Source organism: Hyla sarda, chromosome 4, assembly GCF_029499605.1.
Source record: "Hyla sarda isolate aHylSar1 chromosome 4, aHylSar1.hap1, whole genome shotgun sequence".
Taxonomy (NCBI): Eukaryota; Metazoa; Chordata; class Amphibia; order Anura; family Hylidae; genus Hyla; species Hyla sarda.
The window spans coordinates 37,142,510-37,162,413 of NC_079192.1; the positions used below are offsets into that span (position 1 = coordinate 37,142,510).

The 19,904-nt window shown below is 44.1% G+C and overlaps 1 protein-coding gene across 2 annotated transcripts in view; it reads left to right on the forward strand.

Moving 5' to 3' along the window:
• The window catches only part of KEAP1 (kelch like ECH associated protein 1), a 43,432-nt gene that overhangs the window by 19,327 nt on the left and 4,201 nt on the right, over window positions 1-19,904 (forward strand). For both annotated transcript variants that reach the window (XM_056570552.1, XM_056570551.1), the window contains 3 exons: window positions 2,542-3,224; window positions 14,067-14,272; window positions 19,068-19,244. In XM_056570552.1, coding sequence (XP_056426527.1) covers window positions 2,542-3,224; window positions 14,067-14,272; window positions 19,068-19,244 — 1,066 coding nt within the window. The remainder of the gene's footprint in view (window positions 1-2,541; window positions 3,225-14,066; window positions 14,273-19,067; window positions 19,245-19,904) is intronic.

Genomic DNA, 19,904 nt, shown 5'->3' on the forward strand with positions numbered 1-19,904 from the left:
CCCCGGAAAATACGGGTACATGTAATGGTATTATCTACTTATCTACATTATATATACCTGTTGACGACCGGTACACTTTAGAAGGCTGAAGAGTTGAATCTTTTCCTCTGTGTAGCATTTATATTTTAAAATAAATTAAATGAATACATAAATTTTAATTAAATAAAGAAATAATCATCTGTATTGTGATACTTGGGCTGATAATCCAGATGACAGAGGTGTCTGGCATCCAGCGCGGTCCGCACAGCGAGATGTTTTCGGGGTAAGTCACACGTCCTTGTGTCTTGCTGAGTCATTGCCTCCTCCCGGGCAGGAATGTGCACTCTGCCGGGGTCACTTATGTAAAGATTTTTACCAGGAAAAACAGGCCTGACGGAGCCGAGGTGCAATGTCATGCCGCGTGTGCACCAACGATCTACAATCTCTGCAATTTACGAATATATTCTTTGGCGTATTGTCTTTTTGCGGCGGGTTGAGAATGGATGTTTATGGTCTAAGAGGTTAATATTCTTTCTCCATCTGTCCTTCTGAGGTGTTGAACTTTTGGAAAAGTGCACAAGCACCGTGACCTGGTTATAGCAGAGGCAATTGTGTCAGAGCCTCTTATCCTCTAGGACCATGTTTTCCTAACCAGGGTGCCTTCAGCTGTTGCAAAACTACAACTTCCAGCATGCCCGGACAGCCGAAGGCTGTCCGGGCATGCTGGGAGTTGTAGTTTTGTAACAGGTGGAGGTACCCTGTTTGGGGAAACACTGATCTAGGCTCAAGTACTGCATGGCGGTAGGTATCATTTGTGCACTGTACGGTTATAGGTTTACTCTCTGTAGGAAACTTGCCAAATAGGTCACTGTTGTTTGGCTGGGATTAGACACAACTTTTGTCTTTTTTTATATATTTTTTATTTTTACTTTTTTGCATTTGCTATTTTATTTACATTTTTTATTTTGCATTTCTAAGGTGCAGTTTTGTTGCATTTTTTTTTTTAGCTTTAGCTTTTAGCTTTTTTTTTTATCCATGAAATTTTGTGTGTTTTTTGTTATATATATATATATATATATATATATATATATATATATATATATATAATATACATTCCCCCTGAATTGTAAATACAAGCAAAAAAGAAAGATATGGATCCAGCATGTCACCCATGGGGGATGGGGGGACATGTTTTGATCAAAAAGTGCGCTAAGAGCCTCAGTTTTTTGACCAATTTGTGCTGCTGCAATCCTCTTTTTTTTTTGTATACTCTGTATCTGCCATGGCAGTGTGCATCTGTGTATTAGGCTGTTGTGCTGGCTATCTTTCTTTTTGCTTGTGTGTGTGTGTGTATATATATATATATATATATATATATATATATATATATATATATATATATATATTAAACGGGATGAGAAACACTGTCTGCAGATGGGTGCTCTTTCCTTCTGGAGAGAGAGTTCTGGCTTGGCATTAATCCCGATTAGCTTTTTATATTCCGTAACAGGAGCTAAGCTGATACCAGGGAACATCGCCTGAAAAGGTGATGTAATGAGCTGATTTGCATATTCCCCTATATATTTAATATATATAATTTTTTTTTTCATTACAAGTCGTGTGATTCTTTCATTCAGTGAAGAATAGAGCGGGGGAGATACAGCAAAAACCCAAATATTAAATACACATTTTATTTTTTTTACTATTACAAGTAAAGGGATCATTTCTTCATGTGCCTTGCAAAATAGTAGGGGGAGACAGAAAAATGTAAATATGAAATGCACCTGGCTTTTTTATTTTTATTATTTTTATAAATTTTTTTTGTTCTACCATAAGTCTCTATAGCTGTGAACATGCCAACATTTAAAGAGGTTATCCAGGAAAAAACTTTTTATATATTCTCAATCAACTGGCATCAGAAAGTTAAACAGATTTGTAAATTCTATTTAAAAAAAATCATAATCCTTTCAGTACTTATGAGCTGCTGATGTTGAGTTGTTCTTTTCTGTCTAAGCGCTCTCTGATGACACGTGTCTCAGGAACTGTCCAGAGTAGAAGCAAATCCCCATAGCAAACCTCTTCTACTCTGTGCAGTTCCCGAGACAAGCAGAGATGTCAGCAGAGAGCACTGTTGCCAGACAGAAAACAACAACTCAACTTCTTGGAAGGATTAAGATTTTTTTTAATAGAAGTAATTTACAAATCTGTTTTAACTTTCTGGAGTCAATTGATATAAAAAAAAAATAAATAAATTAAAAAAAAAAAAATATATATATATAGTTTTTTATTTTTTTTCCTGGAATACCCCTTTAACGTGATTCTAGAAAACCAACCCTGAGCCTAAAAAGTCATAAAAGGGTAAAAAAATAAATAAATGGCATGTTGGTATAGAGTTTAGATTTTCCCTATTGACTCTCATTGGGTGAAAAACCCACCATATGGGGAGTATGGCCTGGTTTTACAATGCTTGCTCACCCATGGTTATATGAAGCCATTGCCTATAATTCCCTTTTACGCCTTAAATCCTCAACTTCTCTCACTGTTTTTGTTGCTCTTCCTCAGGTGTCAAAACAAGAGGAGTTCTTTAACCTCTCCCGCTGTCAGCTGGTCAACCTTATCAGCCGGGATGACCTGAATGTGCGCTGCGAGTCTGAGGTCTTCCATGCTTGCATAAACTGGGTCAAATATGACTGTGAGAGCCGGCGGCCCTACATCCAGGCACTCTTGAAGGCAGTGCGCTGCCATTCCTTGACCCCCAACTTCCTCAAGCTCCAGCTCCAGCGCTGTGAGATCCTGCGTGGAGACAGCCGCTGTCAGGACTACTTGTCTCAGATCTTCCAAGATCTGACTCTCCACAAGCTCACAAGACCTCAGGAGAGGAGTCCTAATGTTCCTCAGTTCATCTATGTGGCCGGAGGCTACTTCCGACAGTCTCTCAATTTCTTAGAGGCTTACAGCCCAATGGAGGGGGAGTGGCTCAGTTTGGCTCCTTTGGAGGTGCCGCGGAGTGGCTTAGCTGGTTGTGTTCTTGGAGGCCTCTTTTATGCTGTCGGGGGCCGTAACAACGCACCGGACTGCAACGAGGACTCAAACGCCCTGGACTGCTACAATCCAATGAACAACCAGTGGTCGCCTTGTGCACCAATGAGTGTTCCCAGGAACAGGGTTGGCGCGGGTGTCATAGATGGACAAATCTATGCAGTTGGAGGATCTCATGGCTGCCTTCATCATAACAGTGTGGAGAGGTGAGTGTTGTCAATGACTGTACTGTGCTCAGCGGCTGAGTATCGACAGTCAGGTTAATCTGGCTAAGGGTCTCGGGTGGGGTCTGTGTCAGTCAATCCTAACTCTCTCATAACACTCTTTTTGAAAGCAGAGCTCCTGTCTGCTCAGGACAAGACTATTGATGTGAAGAAGGGAGCACATATTACTGCTCATTAGATTTTAAGGCAGCAGGAAGCCTTTCTCAGAAAAGAAAGTAGTGAGCCTGTTCTGATGGAAACTACTGTGACTGAGAGAGGCTTCCTGCTGCTTTAAAATCTAATGAGCAGTTATGAGCTCCCCTCTTCACATCAATGGTCTGGTCCTCAGCAGACAGGAGAAGAGGTGGCAGCAGACTGCATTTAGAGCCTGTGATGTGACATCACCACTACAAGCCAGACAAGATAATGTGGCGAGATCTGTGCACTGTGCCTAATAACCTTTTATTACTGAGTTGCTTTATTATATTTTTTGACACCATACACAGTTTGTTTCTTGCTGGACAACCCTTTTAAGGGCATATACTGTGAATTTGCCATAAATGCTGAATCTCTGCCACCTCTATAACCCCTTTTGGGTTTGTTTATTTTAGGGTACTTTTTTATTTTCTTTTTCATGCCCTTCACTAGACGGTTTAAATAACAGGTTGGTAAGTTTTATAATTTACTACATTTGCACAATTAAAGGGGTAGTCCAGTGGTGAAAAACTTATCCCCTATCCTAAGGATAGGGGATAAGTTTGAGATCGCGGGGGGTCCGACCGCTGGGGCGCCCTGCGATCTCTCTGTACGGGGCCCCGGCTCTCCGGCCAGATAGCGGGTGTCGACCTCCGCACGAAGCGACAGCCGGCACACCCCCTCAATACATCTCTATGGCAGAGCCGGAGATTGCCGAAGGCAGCGCTTCGGCTCTGCCATAGAGTTGTATTGAGGGGGCGTGTCGGCCGCCGCTTCGTGCGGAGGTCGACACGCCCCCTTTCTGTGGGCTGTCGGGGCTCCGTACAGGAGATCGCAGGGGGCCCCAGCGGTTGGACCCCCCACGATCTGCAACTTATCCCCTATCCTTAAGATAGGGGATAAGTTGTTCACCACTGAGTCACCACTGGATATCTCCTTTAAGTCATTTTTCATACAAAAATAGTTTTTTCATCTCTACTTTTTGAAATTCATAACCTTTTTTTTTTCTTTCCTTGCCAGTCCCCCTCTGGGGTTATAAGTGCGATCCCAAAACTACAACCCTCAGCATGCCCGGACAGCCTTTGGCTAAATTATATAAATAAACAAATAAATACATATTGCCCAATTCTAACACCTATATCTTATGTTGTCTACAAATCTGTATGGGGTATCATTTTTTTTTTTTTTTTGTACTGTATTTGTCATGTTTATTTGTACCATTTTGGTCAGTGTTCCCCCAAACTGTGGCCCTCCAGATGTTGCAAAACTACAATTCCCAGCATGCCTGGACAGCCGTAGGCTGTCCAGGCATGCTGGGAATTGTAGTTTTGCAACATCTGGAGGGCCACAGTTTGGGGAACACTGATTTTGGTACTGATCATACTTTTAAAAAAAAAATTATTTACATTTTTTCCATCTTTTGTGGGATCAAATGTGACCAAACCCCCCCCCCACAATTTTGGCATTAAGTAAATTTTTATTTTAACGCCGTTCACTTTTGGCTTTTATTAACATTCTATTTTAATAATTTGGAAATTTCCAGACGTATCTATACCCAATATGTTTTTTTTTATTTATTTTTTTATTTTTTTTATACTTAAATGTGGAATGAGGTGATTTTTAATTTTATTTTTTAATCCCTAACAATTGTCTTTTTTTTAAATTTTTATTATGAACAACAATATAGCTAAACAAAGCCTTAGGGTCCATTCACACGGCGGAATTCCTCCTCCAATGAAAGCCCAATACACTTCTACAGGCGTCCACATCCCATTCACACTTCTGCAGAATTCCCGCCTGGATTCCACAACAATTCCGCAACAATTCAGCACAAAATCCACACAAGTGGAAGCGGAATTGGGGGCGGATGAGCGGAAATTCTGCCATGTCAATAGACACTGAGGGGGAGATGTATCAAAACCTGTCCAGAGAAAAAGTTGCTGAGTTGCCCATAGCAACCAATCAGATCGCTTCTTTCATTTTTTCAGATTCCTTCCTAAAAATGAAAGAAGCGATCTGATTGGTTGCTATGTGCAACTGGACAAGTTTTCCTCTGGGCAGGTTTTGATAAATCTCCCCCTTTAGGGTCTATTGACACTTGTGAATTTCCGCTTGCGGAATTGGTGTGGGATCCATGCGGAAATTCCGCAAGTGGAAATTTTAGAAGTGTGAATGGGAGTGCGGAATACCATAGAAGTCTATTGGGCTTTAATTTGAGGCAGAAATTTCGCCGTGTGAATAGACCCTTAGTGCCCTAGCAATATGGCGGGCCGTGCTGCACAGCACAACCCGTTACACAGACACCCATGGCAGGTCGGGGGTCCTTCACAAGACCTCCAGCTGCCATGGAAACTTTATTCTGAAGGCCCCAACAATCTTCAGTCCAACAAATCTTATCAGGATCTGACCATATGAGGGTCCAATGTCCGGAGACACCACTGATCAGCTGTTTGCCAGAGCCTTGCCATGCGCACATATACGGACAAATGGCTCAGTTTAAAGGGTTACTAAAGTGGAAAACTTTTTATTTTATTTTTTTTGTAAATTACTTCTATTAAAAAAAATCTTTACCCTTCCAGTACTTTTTAGCAGCTGTATGCTACAGAGAAAATTCTTTTTCTTTTTTTAATTTCTTTTTTGTCTTGTCCACAGTGCTCTCTGCTGACACCTCTGTCCGTGTCAGGAACTGTCCAGAGCAGCATAGGTTTGCAATGGTGATTTTTCTCCTGTTCTGGACAGTTCCTGATACGGGCATCAGGTGTCAGCAGAGAGCACTGTGGACAAGACAAAAAAAAAAGAAATGAATTTCCTCTGTAGCATACAGCTGCTAAAAAGTACTGGAAGGATAAAGATTTTTTTTAATAGAAGTCATTTATAAATCTGTTTTAACTTTCTGGCACCAGATGATTCAAAAAAATAATAATAATAATGTTTTCCACTGGAGTACCCCTTTTTAAAGGGGCACTCAGGGGAAGTCAACATATCCACTATCCACAGAATAGGGAATAATTGATTGTAGGTGGTCTGACCTCTGTGACCCCCCCGCGCTTTCCTGTATGGAGCCCCACAACTCGCCCATGTTCGCAGCGCATTGGCCCCCACCCGGGGTGAGCTGCTGGGCTCTGTATAGGAGATTGCGGGGGTCTCAGAGGTCGGAACTGCAATAAGACGCTTATCCCCACTCCTTTAGATTGGGGTAAGTTGATATCCCCGGAGTACCCCTTTAGTGGCCATCCAGTAAATTATGCCTGTAGACCAGTGTTTCCCAACCAGGGTGCCTCCAGCTGTTGCAAAACTACAACTCCCAGCATGCCCGGACAGCCTCTGGCTGTCCGGGCATGCTGGGAGTTGTAGTTTTGCAACAGCTGGAGGCACCCTGGTTGGGAAACACTGCTGTAGACCCTTTACATCGGTTTAGTTGATTCAGGGGGGAACTTTTCAACGTCGAGGTAAAGTATGAAAGAAATGCAGCCGTACCCTACATATAATTTACCTTGTAACATGAGACTTTTCCTGCTGTATTATTGTTTTTTATCTTTTTTTTCGTGTTACTTCCTTAAAGACAGACAGCACATCCTGCCGAGCACATGACCCGCCACTTTCCGTAATGCAGTTCCTTCTCTAGAAACAGCGGTCTTCTGTCCTGTTTGTGGGCCCTGTGACCCACTTTATCCCATCACATCGGTGTTTTCCAGACACTGCGCCTCAGCTGTTTCCAGCATATTGCCTATTTCTGTCCCGGCATGCTAGGAGTTGTAGGTTAGCAACAGCTGGAGGCACTCTGTTTAAAAAAAACATTGCATTACATACTTTCATGTCATACTTGGTGGGTTATTCCCGCAGGCGAACATGAAATTACATTACAGTAAGGTGGCGGCACAGGAGCTTTTACCCGCTTCTGCTGGTTGTGTTAGACAGTCCAACATTGTGCTTTAACCCCTTAAGGACCCAGCCATTTTACACCTTAGGACCCGGCCATTTTTTGAACATCTGACCACTGTCACTTTAAACATTAATAACTCTGGGATGCTTTTACTTATCAATCTGATTCCGAGATTGTTTTTTCGTGACATATTCTACTTTAACATAGTGGTAAAATTTTATGGTAACTTGCATCCTTTCTTGGTAAAAAATCCCAAAATTTGATGAAAAATTTTAAAATTTAGCATTTTTCTAACTTTGAAGCTCTCTGCTTGTAAGGAAAATGGATATTCCGAATATTTATTTTATTTTATTCACATTTCCAATATGTCTACTTTATGTTTGCATCATAAAATTGATGAGTTTTTACTTTTGGAAGACACCAGAGGGCTTCAAAGTTCCGCAGCAATTTTCCAATTTTTCACAAAATTTTCAAACTCACTATTTTTCAGGGACCAGTTCAGGTTTGAAGTGGATTTGAAGGGTCTTCATATTAGAAATACCCCACAAATGACCCCATTATAAAAACCGTACCCCCCAAAGTATTCAAAATGACATTCAGTCAGCGTTTTAACCCTTTAGGTGTTTCACAGGAATAGCAGCAAAGTGAAGGAGAAAATTCACAATCTTCATTTTTTACACTGGCATTTTCTTGTAGACCCAATTTTTGAATTTTTACAAGGGGTAAAAGGAGAAAATTTATACTTGTGTTTGTAGCCCAATTTCTCTCGAGTAAGCACATACCTCATATGCCCATGTAAAGTGTTCGGCGGGCGCAGTAGAGGGCTCAGAAGCGAAGGAGCGACAAGGGGATTTTGGAGAGTACGTTTTTCAGAAATGGTTTTTGGGGGGCATGTTGCATTTAGGAAGCCCCTATGGTGCCAGAACAGCAAAAAAAAACACATGGCATACCATTTTGGAAACTAGACCCCATGAGGAACGCAACAAGGAATTAAGTGAGCCTTAATACCCCACAGGTGTTTCACGACTTTTGCATATGTAAAAAAATATATAATAATTTTCACAAAAATGTGTGTTTCCCCCCAAATTTCACATTTTTGCAAGGGTTAATAGCAGAAAATACCCCCCAAAATTTTTAACCCCATCTCTTCTGAGTGTGGAGGTATCCCATAAGTTGGCATGAAGTGCATTACGGGCGAACTACAATGCTCAGAAGAGAAGGAGTCATATTTGGCTTTTTGAGAGCAAATTTTGCTCGGGGGCATGTCGCATTTAGGAAGACCCTATGGTGCCAGGACAGCAAAATAACCCCCACATGGCATACCATTTTGGAAACTAGACCCCTTGAGGAACGTAACAAGGGGTACAGTGAGCATTTACCCCCCACTGGTGTCTGTCAGATCTTTGGAACAGTGGGCTGTACAAAATATTTTATTTGCACAGCCCATTGTTCCAAAGATCCGTCAGACACCAGTGGGGTGTAAATTCTCACTGCACCCCTCATTACATTCCGTGAGGGGTGTAGTTTCCGAAATGGGGTCACATGTGTTTTTTTTTTCTTTTTTGCGTTTGTCAAAACCGCTGTAACAATCAGCCACCCCTGTGCAAATCACCTCAAATGTACATGGTGCACTCTCCTTTCTGGGCCTTGTTGTGCGCCCCCAGAACACTTTACGCCCACATATGGGGTATCTCCGTAGTCGGGAGAAATTGCATTACAAATTTTGGGGGGCTTTTTTCCCCTTTACCTCTTGTCAAAATGAAAAGTATGGGGCAACACCTGCATGTTAGTGTAAAAATTTTTTTTTTCACACCAACATGCTGGTGTAGACCCCAACTTCCCCTTTTCATAAGGGGTGAAAGGAGAAAAAGCCCCCCAAAATTTGTTAGGCAATTTCTGCCGAGTACGGAGATACCCCATATGTGACCCTAAACTGTTGTCTTGAAATATGACAGGGCTCCGAAGTGAGAGCGCCATGCGCATTTGAGGCCTGAATTAGGGATTTGCATAGGGGTGGACAGGGTGCCTCCAGCTGTTGCAAAACTCCCAGCATGCTTGGACAGTCAACGGCTGTCCGGCAATACTGGGAGTTGTTGTTTTGCAACAGCTGGAGGCTCCATTTTGGAAACAGTGGCGTACCAGACGTTTTTCATTTTTATTGGGGAGGGGAGGGGGGCTGTGAAGGGGTATGTGTATATGTAGTGTTTTTTACTTTTTATTTTATTTTGTGTTAGTGTAGTGTAGTGTTTTTAGGGTACAGTCACACGGGCGGGGGGGGGGGGGGGTTACAGCGAGTTTCCCGCTACGAGTTTGAGCTGCCGCGCAAAATTTGCTGCATCGCAAACTTGCAGCCTGATACTCACTGTAAGCCCCCTGCCCATGTGAATGTAATCTGTACATTCACAGGGGGGGGACCTCCAGCTGGTGCAAAACTACAACTCCCAGCATGCACAGTCTATCAGTGCATGCTGGCAGTTATAGTTTTGCAACAGCTGGAGGCACACGGGTTGGGAAACACTGAGTTAGGAAACAGACAATGTTTCCCAACCAGTGTGCCTCCAGTTGTTGCAAAACCACAACTCCCAGCATGCCCAGGCAGCCGAAGGGCATATTAGGAGTAGTGGTTACGTAACAGCTGGAGGAGAACAGTTTGGGGACCACTGTGTAGTGGTGTCCAAGCTGCAGCCCTCCAGATGTTGCAAAACTACAACTCCCAGTATGCCAAAACTGTCCAGGCATGCTGGGAGTTGTAGTTCTGCAACATCTGAAGGGCCAGATGTTACAGAACTACAACTCCCAGCATGCTTGGACAGTAAGGGCATGCTGAGGATGTGTAGTTTTGCAACATCTGGAAGGGCACAGTGGTCTCCAAACTGAGGACCTCCAGATGTTGCAAAACTGCAACTCCCAGCATGCCCAGACGCCAAGGGCTGTCTGGGCATGCTGGGAGTTGTAGTTTACAGGGTCCCATTACAGCAATGCATGTCGCTTTACGGCGACGTGCATTGCTGTAAAGGGCCCGACCGCGGCTGAAGATCTACTCACCTGTCGCCGCCGCCGTCTTCATCGCCGGGATCCGGGTCTTCGGGGACGAGGTAAGTACCGGGACCGGTCCCCAGCACTCCCCCGTCCCCCGCCGTGTCCTCCGGTCTTCCTCCCGTCCTCTCCGGACTTCAAGGGGCCGGGCAGGACGGGAGGAAGTAACCGCCCCCCCCCCCCTCCTGCGATTGGTCGGTTAACTAACCGACAGATCGCAGGGTATAGGAGGAGGTGGCCGGTTTGCCACCTCGCTCCTATGCTTTAGCATGGTCCTGGCTGTCTGTGACAGCCGGGATCATGCGAAATTACCGGGTGGTCGGGTCCCAGAGACCCGATCAGCCCGGTATCGCCGCAGATCGCAAGGGCGATTTCCCTTGCGATTTGCGGCGATCGCCGACATGGGGGGCCTACATGGCCCCCCTCGGCGTTTGCCCTGGATGCCTGCTGAAGCATTTCAGCAGGCATCCGCTTCCGATCTCTGCCCGGGGCGCGGCAGAGACCGGAGAAACACCAGGACGTACTAGTACGTCCTGGGTCCTTAAAGCTCAGGGTGCCAGGACCTTCTAGTACGTCCTGGGTCCTTAAGGGGTTAAAGGGGTATTCCAGGACAAAACCTTTTTTTATATATATCAACTGGCTCCGGAAAGTTAAACAGATTTGTAAATTACTTCGATTAAAAAATCTTAATCCTTGCAATAGTTATTAGCTTCTGAAGTTGAGTTGTTGTTTTCTGTCTAACTGCCTTCTGATGACTCACGTCCCAGGAGCTGTGCAGCTCCTATGGGGATATTTTCCCATCATGCACAGCTCCCGGGACATGACATCATCATTGAGCAATTAGACAGAAAACTTCAGAAGCTAATAACTATTGGAAGGATTAAGATTTTTTAATAGAAGTAATTTACAAATCTGTTGAACTTTCCGGAGCCAGTTGATTATATATATATATATATATATATATATATATATATATATATATATAAGTTTTTGCCTGGAATACCCCTTTAACCCCTTAGGCTAGGTTCACACTGCGGAATCTTCGAGCAGAAAGTTTCCACCTGGAGATTCCGAGTGCGGCCGGCGCCGACTGACTCAATCGGCGCTAGGACCGGGCGGACACTGCAGTCTCCAATAGACTGCAATGTGTTCCGCGAGTATTTCCGCCTGAAGAATGGGCAGCGCCATTCTTCAGGCGGGAATTTTCAAGTGTATTTTCCGTTCACAAATTCACATTTCGGAATTTATGAAGCGGAATTTGTGAACGGAAACCCATTCACTATACAGTACATTTTAGCAAGCGGAATTTCTGCCTGCAATTTCAAAGCGCAATTGCAGGCAGAAATTCTGTAGTGTGATCCTAGCCTTAAAGGAGTACTCCGGTGGTAAATTTTTTTGACTATATGGCATCTTCTTTGTAAGTTTAGTTTTTTTGCAATATACACGTGTTATATGTTTTGGCAGCATGTATGTGTTTTTCTTACCTGTTTGTTGGACAAGAAGTTCAGAGGGTTTTCTTTTACTGTTGTCCACAGTTCTGAGTCTGTTGTGGACAAGATGACGCAGCTTTTTTTTTCTCTCTGTCTGCATGAGAGGAATAAGCCACGCCCCCTCATCTCATCCAGCTGAGTACACAGCTCCTAACCTCCCCTCCCCCTGCTCTGTATTCTAAGGACGCAGGTCTGCACAAGAGAAATAACACAGAGAAGATAAGTGTTATCTGAAGGGGAGGATGAGAAGGTGCACGGACTGGGGATGTATGGACTGCAGGGGAATAAATCTCATACTGGATATGATCTCTATATGTGAAGGGGGAGGGGACTCCTGAATGACACATGATGGGAGATGTAGTCCCTGTTATGTGTGTGTATGCTAGTGTTTACAAACCAGTGTGCCTCCAACTTGTAAATCTACAACTCCCAGCATTCCCTGACAGACTTTGGGCATGCTGGGAGTTGTAGATTTGCAACAGCTGGAGGCACACTGGTTGGGAAACACTGTTCTAGCCTATTTAGCATACACATCATGTTACACCAGTGTGCCTCCAGCTGTTGAAAATCTACAACTCCTAGCATGCCCAAAGGCTGTCAGGGCTTGCTGGGAGTTGTAGTTTTGCAACACCTGGAGGCACCCTGGTTGGGAAACACTAGTGTATGCCCTACAGAGGTGTGATGAACTACAACCCCCAGGGGACTACAGAGGCAGCATGCTGGTGTTATACCACAGACTGAAGACTCCTGATTGACACATGCTGGGAGTTGTAGTCCCTTTTGTGTGTGTATGACAGTGCACGTGACAAGGGGTACAGTGAGCCTGAACACCCCACAGGTGTTTGACGACTTTTCGGTAAAGTTGGATGTGTAAATTTATTTTTATATATTTTTTTAACTAAAATGCGTTTATTCCTCCCCAAATTTACCATTTTTACGAGGGGTAATAGGAGAAAATGACCCCCAAAGTTTGTAACCCCATTTCTTCTGAGTAGGGAAATATCCCATGTGTAGATGTAAAGTGCTCTGCGGGCAAACTACAATGCTCAGGAGAGAAGGAGCGCCATTGGGCTTTTGGAGAGAGAATTTGTTTGGAATGGAAGTCGGGGGCCATGTGCGTTTACAAAACCTCCATGCACCCAAAACAATGAACCCCCCCACATGGGACCCTATTTCGGCAATGACACCCCTCACGGAATGTAATACCGTGTTTCTCCGAAAGGTTTCTTGCCTTGCTTGGTACCCTGCCCCCTGGTGGATAATGTCATATACTGCTCTTCTTGCAGATATGGTTGGCGGTGCCATTCAGCCTCCTATAAATAAACCAGTGTGTAATCTGTGACGGCTCCCAGTGCTTCCTCTTCTGTTTATAAAACCAGTTAGAAGCAGAAACATAAGTGGAACGTAAAGTCGTTCAATATAACTTTATTCCCGAGGTTCCCTCTCCTCAACCACCGGCTGTAACAAGGGGAGTTTCCAGAGTCTTGCACATAAACCCCTGTAAAAGATTCTGCAGCAAGTAATGTGCGTGTATATAATGTAAAATCAAGGGCTTCTGTGTATGCTCCCCCCCCCCCACCATAGTTTCCATCATGGTCTGGTGGAGCACTCGTGATGTTCTCAGATCATAGAGAGAACTATCTGGTTTTTCAATCAAAACCACGTTATCTCTGTCCTGTTTTCTGATCTGATGGAAATGAAAGCTGTACACCATGGGTGCATTGTCGGGTATATCATACTATTTCCTAAACCACATGGGGAGCTGGCATTACATGTTCACTGTCCTGGACCGGCAGCAAAGCTGACATTATTTCTCCACTGTCCTAGACCGGCAGCAAAGCTGACATTATTTCTCCACTGTCCTAGACCGGCAGCAAAGCTGACATTATTTCTCCACTGTCCTAGACCGGCAGCAAAGCTGACATTATTTCTCCACTGTCCTAGACCGGCAGCAAAGCTGACATTATTTCTCCACTGTCCTAGACCGGCAGCAAAGCTGACATTATTTCTCCACTGTCCTAGACCGGCAGCAAAGCTGACATTATTTCTCCACTGTCCTAGACCGGCAGCAAGGCTGGAATACCAGGAAAGCCTGAATATAGTGTTAAATGTTGTTGTTTTTTTTCCCTCCCCCTCGTTTTCTGTTGCCTTTTTTTCCTGTGGTAGCATGATATAGTCTAAAAAAAATGAAAATTGCCTTTTGTGTTCCTCCAAGCGTCATCCTTGTGCTATTTCCCACAGGTATGACCCAGAGAAAGATGAATGGCAGACTGTATCTCCAATGAAGACACGGCGGATTGGTGTCGGTGTTGCTGTACTGAACCGGCTCCTTTATGCTGTGGGCGGCTTTGATGGGACAAACAGACTGAACTCTGCTGAGTGTTATTATCCAGAAACTGATGAATGGCGGGATATCGCATCAATGAATGTGGTGCGGAGTGGTGCTGGTGAGTTCAATGTTCTTACTAGAATTAGTGACTTGAAGGTTTTATCCAGGATTAGAAAGACAGAAAACAGTGCCACTCTTGTCCTCAGGTTGTGTGTGGTATTACAACTCTATACACTCCAGTGCAGTACCACACACAACCTGAAGTCAAGAGTGGCACTGTTTCTGGGATAAAGCAGCTATGTTTTTTTCTAATCCTTGGAAATCAGCCTTTTTTGCATCTTACATACAACTGGTATGGTCTATGGTTTTACAAATTGGGATTGAATTTAAACATTAAAAAAAAAAAAGGTATTTTTAGAATGCTTTAAATTAAGTAAATACAGTGGTCCCTCAAGTTACAATATTAATCTGTTCCAGGACGACCATTGTATGTTGAAATCGTATGTTGAGACCAGAACTATGTAAATCTGGTAATTGGTTCTGAAGCCACCAAAATGTCATCCAAAAAATAGGAAAAAGTGAGGATTAACCCCTTAAGGACCAGACCAATTTTATTTTTCACTTTCCTTTTTTCCTCCTCGCCTTCTAAAAATCATAACTTTTATATTTTAATCTACAGAAGAGTATGAGGGCTTGTCTTTTGCGCAACCAGTTGTCCTTTGTAATGACATCACTCATTTTACCATAAAATGTACGGCGCAACCCAGAAAATACTATTTGTGCGGCGAAATTGAAAAGAAAAACAGAATTTTGTAAGCTTTTGTTTTTACGCTGTACAATTTACGATAAAAATACCTGTTTTCTTTATTCTGTGGGTCAATCCCATTAAAATGATACCCATGATTACATACTTTTCTATTATTGTACCACTTTAAAAAAATCTCCAACTTTTTAACCAAATTAGTACGTTTAAAATCCTTTTTCATTTTTTCGTATAAGCGGCGGTATGGGGGCTAATTTTTTTTGCGCCGTGATCTATACTTTTTATTTATACCACATTTGCGTATATGAAACTTTTAATACATTTTTTATAAATCATTTTTTGGGAATATGATGTGACCAAAAAAACATTATATTTTAATAATTCGGACATTTACGCACGCAGCGATACCAAATATGTTTATAAAAAAAAATGTTTTTTTACGCTTTTTGGGGGTAAAATGGGAAAAATTGACTTTTTATTGGGGGAGGGGATTTTTCACTTTTTATTTTTATTTTTTTTACACTTTAATAGTCAGACTTTAATTTTATAGCAATCATTTGATTGCTAATACTGTTCAGTGTTATGCATAGGGCACAGCACTGATCAGTATTATTGGTGATCTTCTGCTCTGGTCTGCTCGATCTCAAACCAGAGCAGAAAACCCCAGGAGACATTACAGATGATCGGATCCCCGCGGCAGCGCTGCGGGTGATCCGATCATCCATTTTAAGTGCTGCACTGCCGCAGATGCCGTGATCTGTGTTGATCACGGCATCTGAGCGGTTAATGGCGGACATTGGTGCGATTGCTGATGTCCACCATTACCGGCGGGTCCCCGGCTGCTAATAGCCGGGACCTGCCGCGCGTGAAGCAAGCACCGGATGCGAGCACTTGTTCATTGCGTAAATGTATGTCATGGTGTGTTAAGTACCACCGCACCATGACGTACATTTACATCCAATGTCGTTAAGGGGTTAAAGAAAAATAAGTAGATAACAAATACAGATAAATCAAGTCCTTACATATAAAAAGTAATAAAGATCTGCTGGGAGCTGTAATCACTGTCTATGGAGAGGACAGGAGCTTCTTCAGGGTCCTAAAAAAAGTAACATGGAGCCGTCCTCACCTTGTGTCCAAAGGAGCAGCTAACCCTGTAAAGAGCAGTACAGAACATGTAATACCACCCTGTACTGTAGGGGGCGCTACCAGACAGGAAATCAGTGCATACACTTCAGTAATACAGGGGTTTTATCAGTAATACAGGGGTTTTTATCAGTAATACAGTTTTTTTTATCAGTAATACAGGGGATTTACCAGTAATACAGGGGTTTTATCAGTAATACAGGGGTTTTATCAGTAATACAGTTTTTTTTATCAGTAATACAGGGGATTTACCAGTAATACAGGGGTTTTTACCAGTAATACAGGGGTTTTTATCAGTAATACAGGGGTTTTTATCAGTAATACAGGGGTTTTATCAGTAATACAGGGTTTTTATCAGTAAAAGGCTGGAGACTCTCTCCTAGGACTGTATCCACCTTTTCCAGCCACAGGAGCACCTGAAAGCTGAACTAATTTATGCAGGATAAAGTCATCAACCGCCGAGCCGAGAAGTTTGTGACGAATCGAATCACTGTAACTGCACTCATCTCTAGTTGAGGGATCACTGTACAACCTTGGATGAAAACAACATATGACAGAATTCATAGCGTCATTATTTATTTTACATAAATTAGGCCGTAATGTAGAAGCAGTGTGTGGTGTGTAAAAAAAAAAAAAAAAAAGTTTAAAGTGTACCTGTGGCCATAAAAAAAACATTTGACATGTGTAGAGACAAGTTTTCATCATTTAGGGTCCGAGTGCTCAGACCTCAAGCGATCACTAGACCTTGTTCTGTGTCTGTGAGTGAGATTGTCCTATGTCTTCCTATGTTTACATTATGAGACTCTTTCAGTCAGGTGAGAGATACGGGAGAGAATATATATATATATATATATATATATATATATATATGTGTGTGTGTATTTTTAATTATGTCTCAATATGTAGTATGTAAATCCATAAAATGTGAAGACTGTGTGTGCTTTTTATTTATTTTTTTCCATTATTACTTTAGAAATAATAGGTTTTATTGTCCTGCTATGGGAACATAGACTAAATACCGTATTTTTCGCCCTATAGGACGCACCGGCGTATAAGACGCACCCAATTTATAGGTGCAAAATCTAAAAAAATAAAGATTTTGAACCCAATAGTGGTCTTCAACCTGCGGACCTCCAGATGTTGCAAAACTACAACTCCCAGCACGCCCGGACAGCCGTTGGCTGTCCTGGCATGCTGGGAGTTGTAGTTTTGCAACATCTGGAGGTCCGCAGATTGAAGACCACTGCATAGGAGGTAATACTCACGTGTCCCCGCCGCTCCGGACCCGTCACCGCTGCCCTGGATGTCGCTCCATCGCTGTCCCCGTCGCTCCAGGAACGTCTCTGCTGCCGGCCGGGTATCCTCGCTCTCAGTCGCCGCCATCACGTCGTTACGCACGCCGACGCACATACGCGACGACGTGATGACGAGGAAGGAGAGCGCCGGCCATACAGGGGATCCCTGAACGGAGAAGACACCGAGAAGGCAGGTGAGGTCCCTCCCGGTGTCCTGTAAGCACTAACCCGGCTATTCAGTCGGGCTGTTCTGGACCGCCACGGTGAAATCGCGGCGGTCCCGAACAGCTGGGTTAGTGTCACTTTCCCTTCAGACGCAGCGGTCAGCTTTGATCGCCGCGTCTGAAGGGTTAATACAGGGCATCACCGCGATCGGTGATGTCCTGTATTAGCCGCGGGTCCCGGCCATTGATGGCCGCAAGGACCGCCGCAATAGGGGTGTATTCGCCGTATAAGACGCACCGACTCTTTCCCCCCAGTTTTGGGGAAGAAAAAGTGCGTCTTATACGGCGAAAAATACGGTAGATAAGGATGAGTGCTCATCCTTATGTTCCTATAACAGGACAATTTATGGCCCATCTTAGTGTGAATTCTCCACATCTATTGTCTTAACAATAGAACAGAAAAGAGTTCTGGGGCGGCACTGCCCAATATACCTCCATATAACACCCGCAGCTGGAGAGGTGCAATCTCAAGGTCAGTCCTTTGGTGCTCACTGGCAATAGAACCAAAGCAAATGTTCATAACATGCGGAGAGAAGGAATGGTCACGGCACTCGATATGCGAACCTCAAATGGCTTCTACTGGCGAAACGGTTGTTGACCTGTCCTCGTGTCTCCACTCCCGATGTCTGAATAAAGAAGCAATTTGATGTCAGCATATCTAGTGCCGTGAGCATTCCTTCTCTCCACGTGTTATGAACTATTGTCTTAAAGGGGTACTCCGTCCCTAGACATCTTAGCCCCTATCCAAAGGATAAGGGATAAGATGTGTGATCGCAGGGGTCCCGCCGCTGGGGACCCCCGCAATATAGCATGCAGCACCCACCTGTAAGCACTGCTGGAAGCTCTGTGTTATGCCTCCCGACCATCGTGACGTCACAACTCCGCCCCCATGTGATGTCACGCCCCTCCCCCTCAATGCAAGTCTATGGGAGCCGTCACGCCCCCTCCCATAGACTTGCATTGAGGGGGCGGGCGTGACATCACACGGGGGCGGAGCCATGATGTCACGATACTCCGTTCCCGTAGTCGGGAGCCATAACCTCCAGCGCTTCCAGAAGCAGATACAGGTGGGTGCCGCATGCTATATTGCGGGGATCCCCAGCAGCGGGACCCCCGCGATCACACATCTTATCCCCTATCCTTTGGATAGGGGATAAGATGTCTAGGGGTGGAGTACCCCTTTAACCCCTGCATATTTGTGAGATGTAACCTGTGTAACTACTAGATGTAACTACTTGTGAGCTTAGATTTGCTTTGGACTTGATAAAGGGAGGAATCCCGAAAGCTTCTCTACAAAATTCTGTTAGTCCAATAAAAAAGGTATTACAAGATACTGCAACATTTTATGATTTTTATTTAGATATATATATTTATCTATTTTTTATTGTGAGCACTCTGGCCTACAGCATAATAAGATGAGGCACCAATAAATACAATAACTACCCACATCCCCAGTTGTGATCACATGGTGCCATTTTATTTCTGCAGGTGCCTGTGCGCTTGATACTAGTGTCTACGCCATGGGAGGTTATGATGGAAGAGACCAGCTGAACAGCGTGGAGAAGTATGATATTGAAAGAGACTCGTGGAGCTTTGTGGCACCTATGGCACACCGGAGGAGTGCGCTGGGGGTCACTGTCCACCAAGGAAAGATCTATGTGCTAGGTATCTAGGAAAACCTCATGAAAATGTTAGAAATGTAATGTGGATGTGATGGTGTCCACCATAGCTATCTAGCTGTAGCCTCAACCTATCAGAAAGGAAGAAGTCGCTTTTTATATAGTTATACAATGAATGCGCAGTTCACTGAACTTTACAGCTGTAATATGTTCTTTCAGAAGGTTATTGTGCCAGATTAGCTACAACCTAAAAAAGTTGTGATTAAAGATTATACTTAAAGGGGTACTACCGTGCTGACAACTTATCCCCTATCTAAAGGATAGGGGATAAGTTACCTGATCGCGCGGGGTCCCACAGCACCCCGCTCTCATCAGGCCCCGGAGCGATGACTGCCGATCACAGGCCGGAGTATAGTGACGTCACAGCTCCGCCCCCATGTGACGTCACGCTCCGCCCCCTCAATGTAAGTCTATGGCAGGGGGGGCGAGACAGCTGTCTCGCCCCTGCCATAGACTTTCATTGAGGGAGCGGAGCGTGAAGTCACATGGGGGTGGAGCTGTGATGTCACGATCACCGGCCCCTTCATCAGACCCGGAGCAGATGTTCGCTCCGGGGCCTGATGAGAGCTGGGTGCTGCGTGCGAGATCGTAGGGGTCCCCAGCGGCGAGACCCCGTGTGATCAGGCAATTTATCCACTATCCTTTC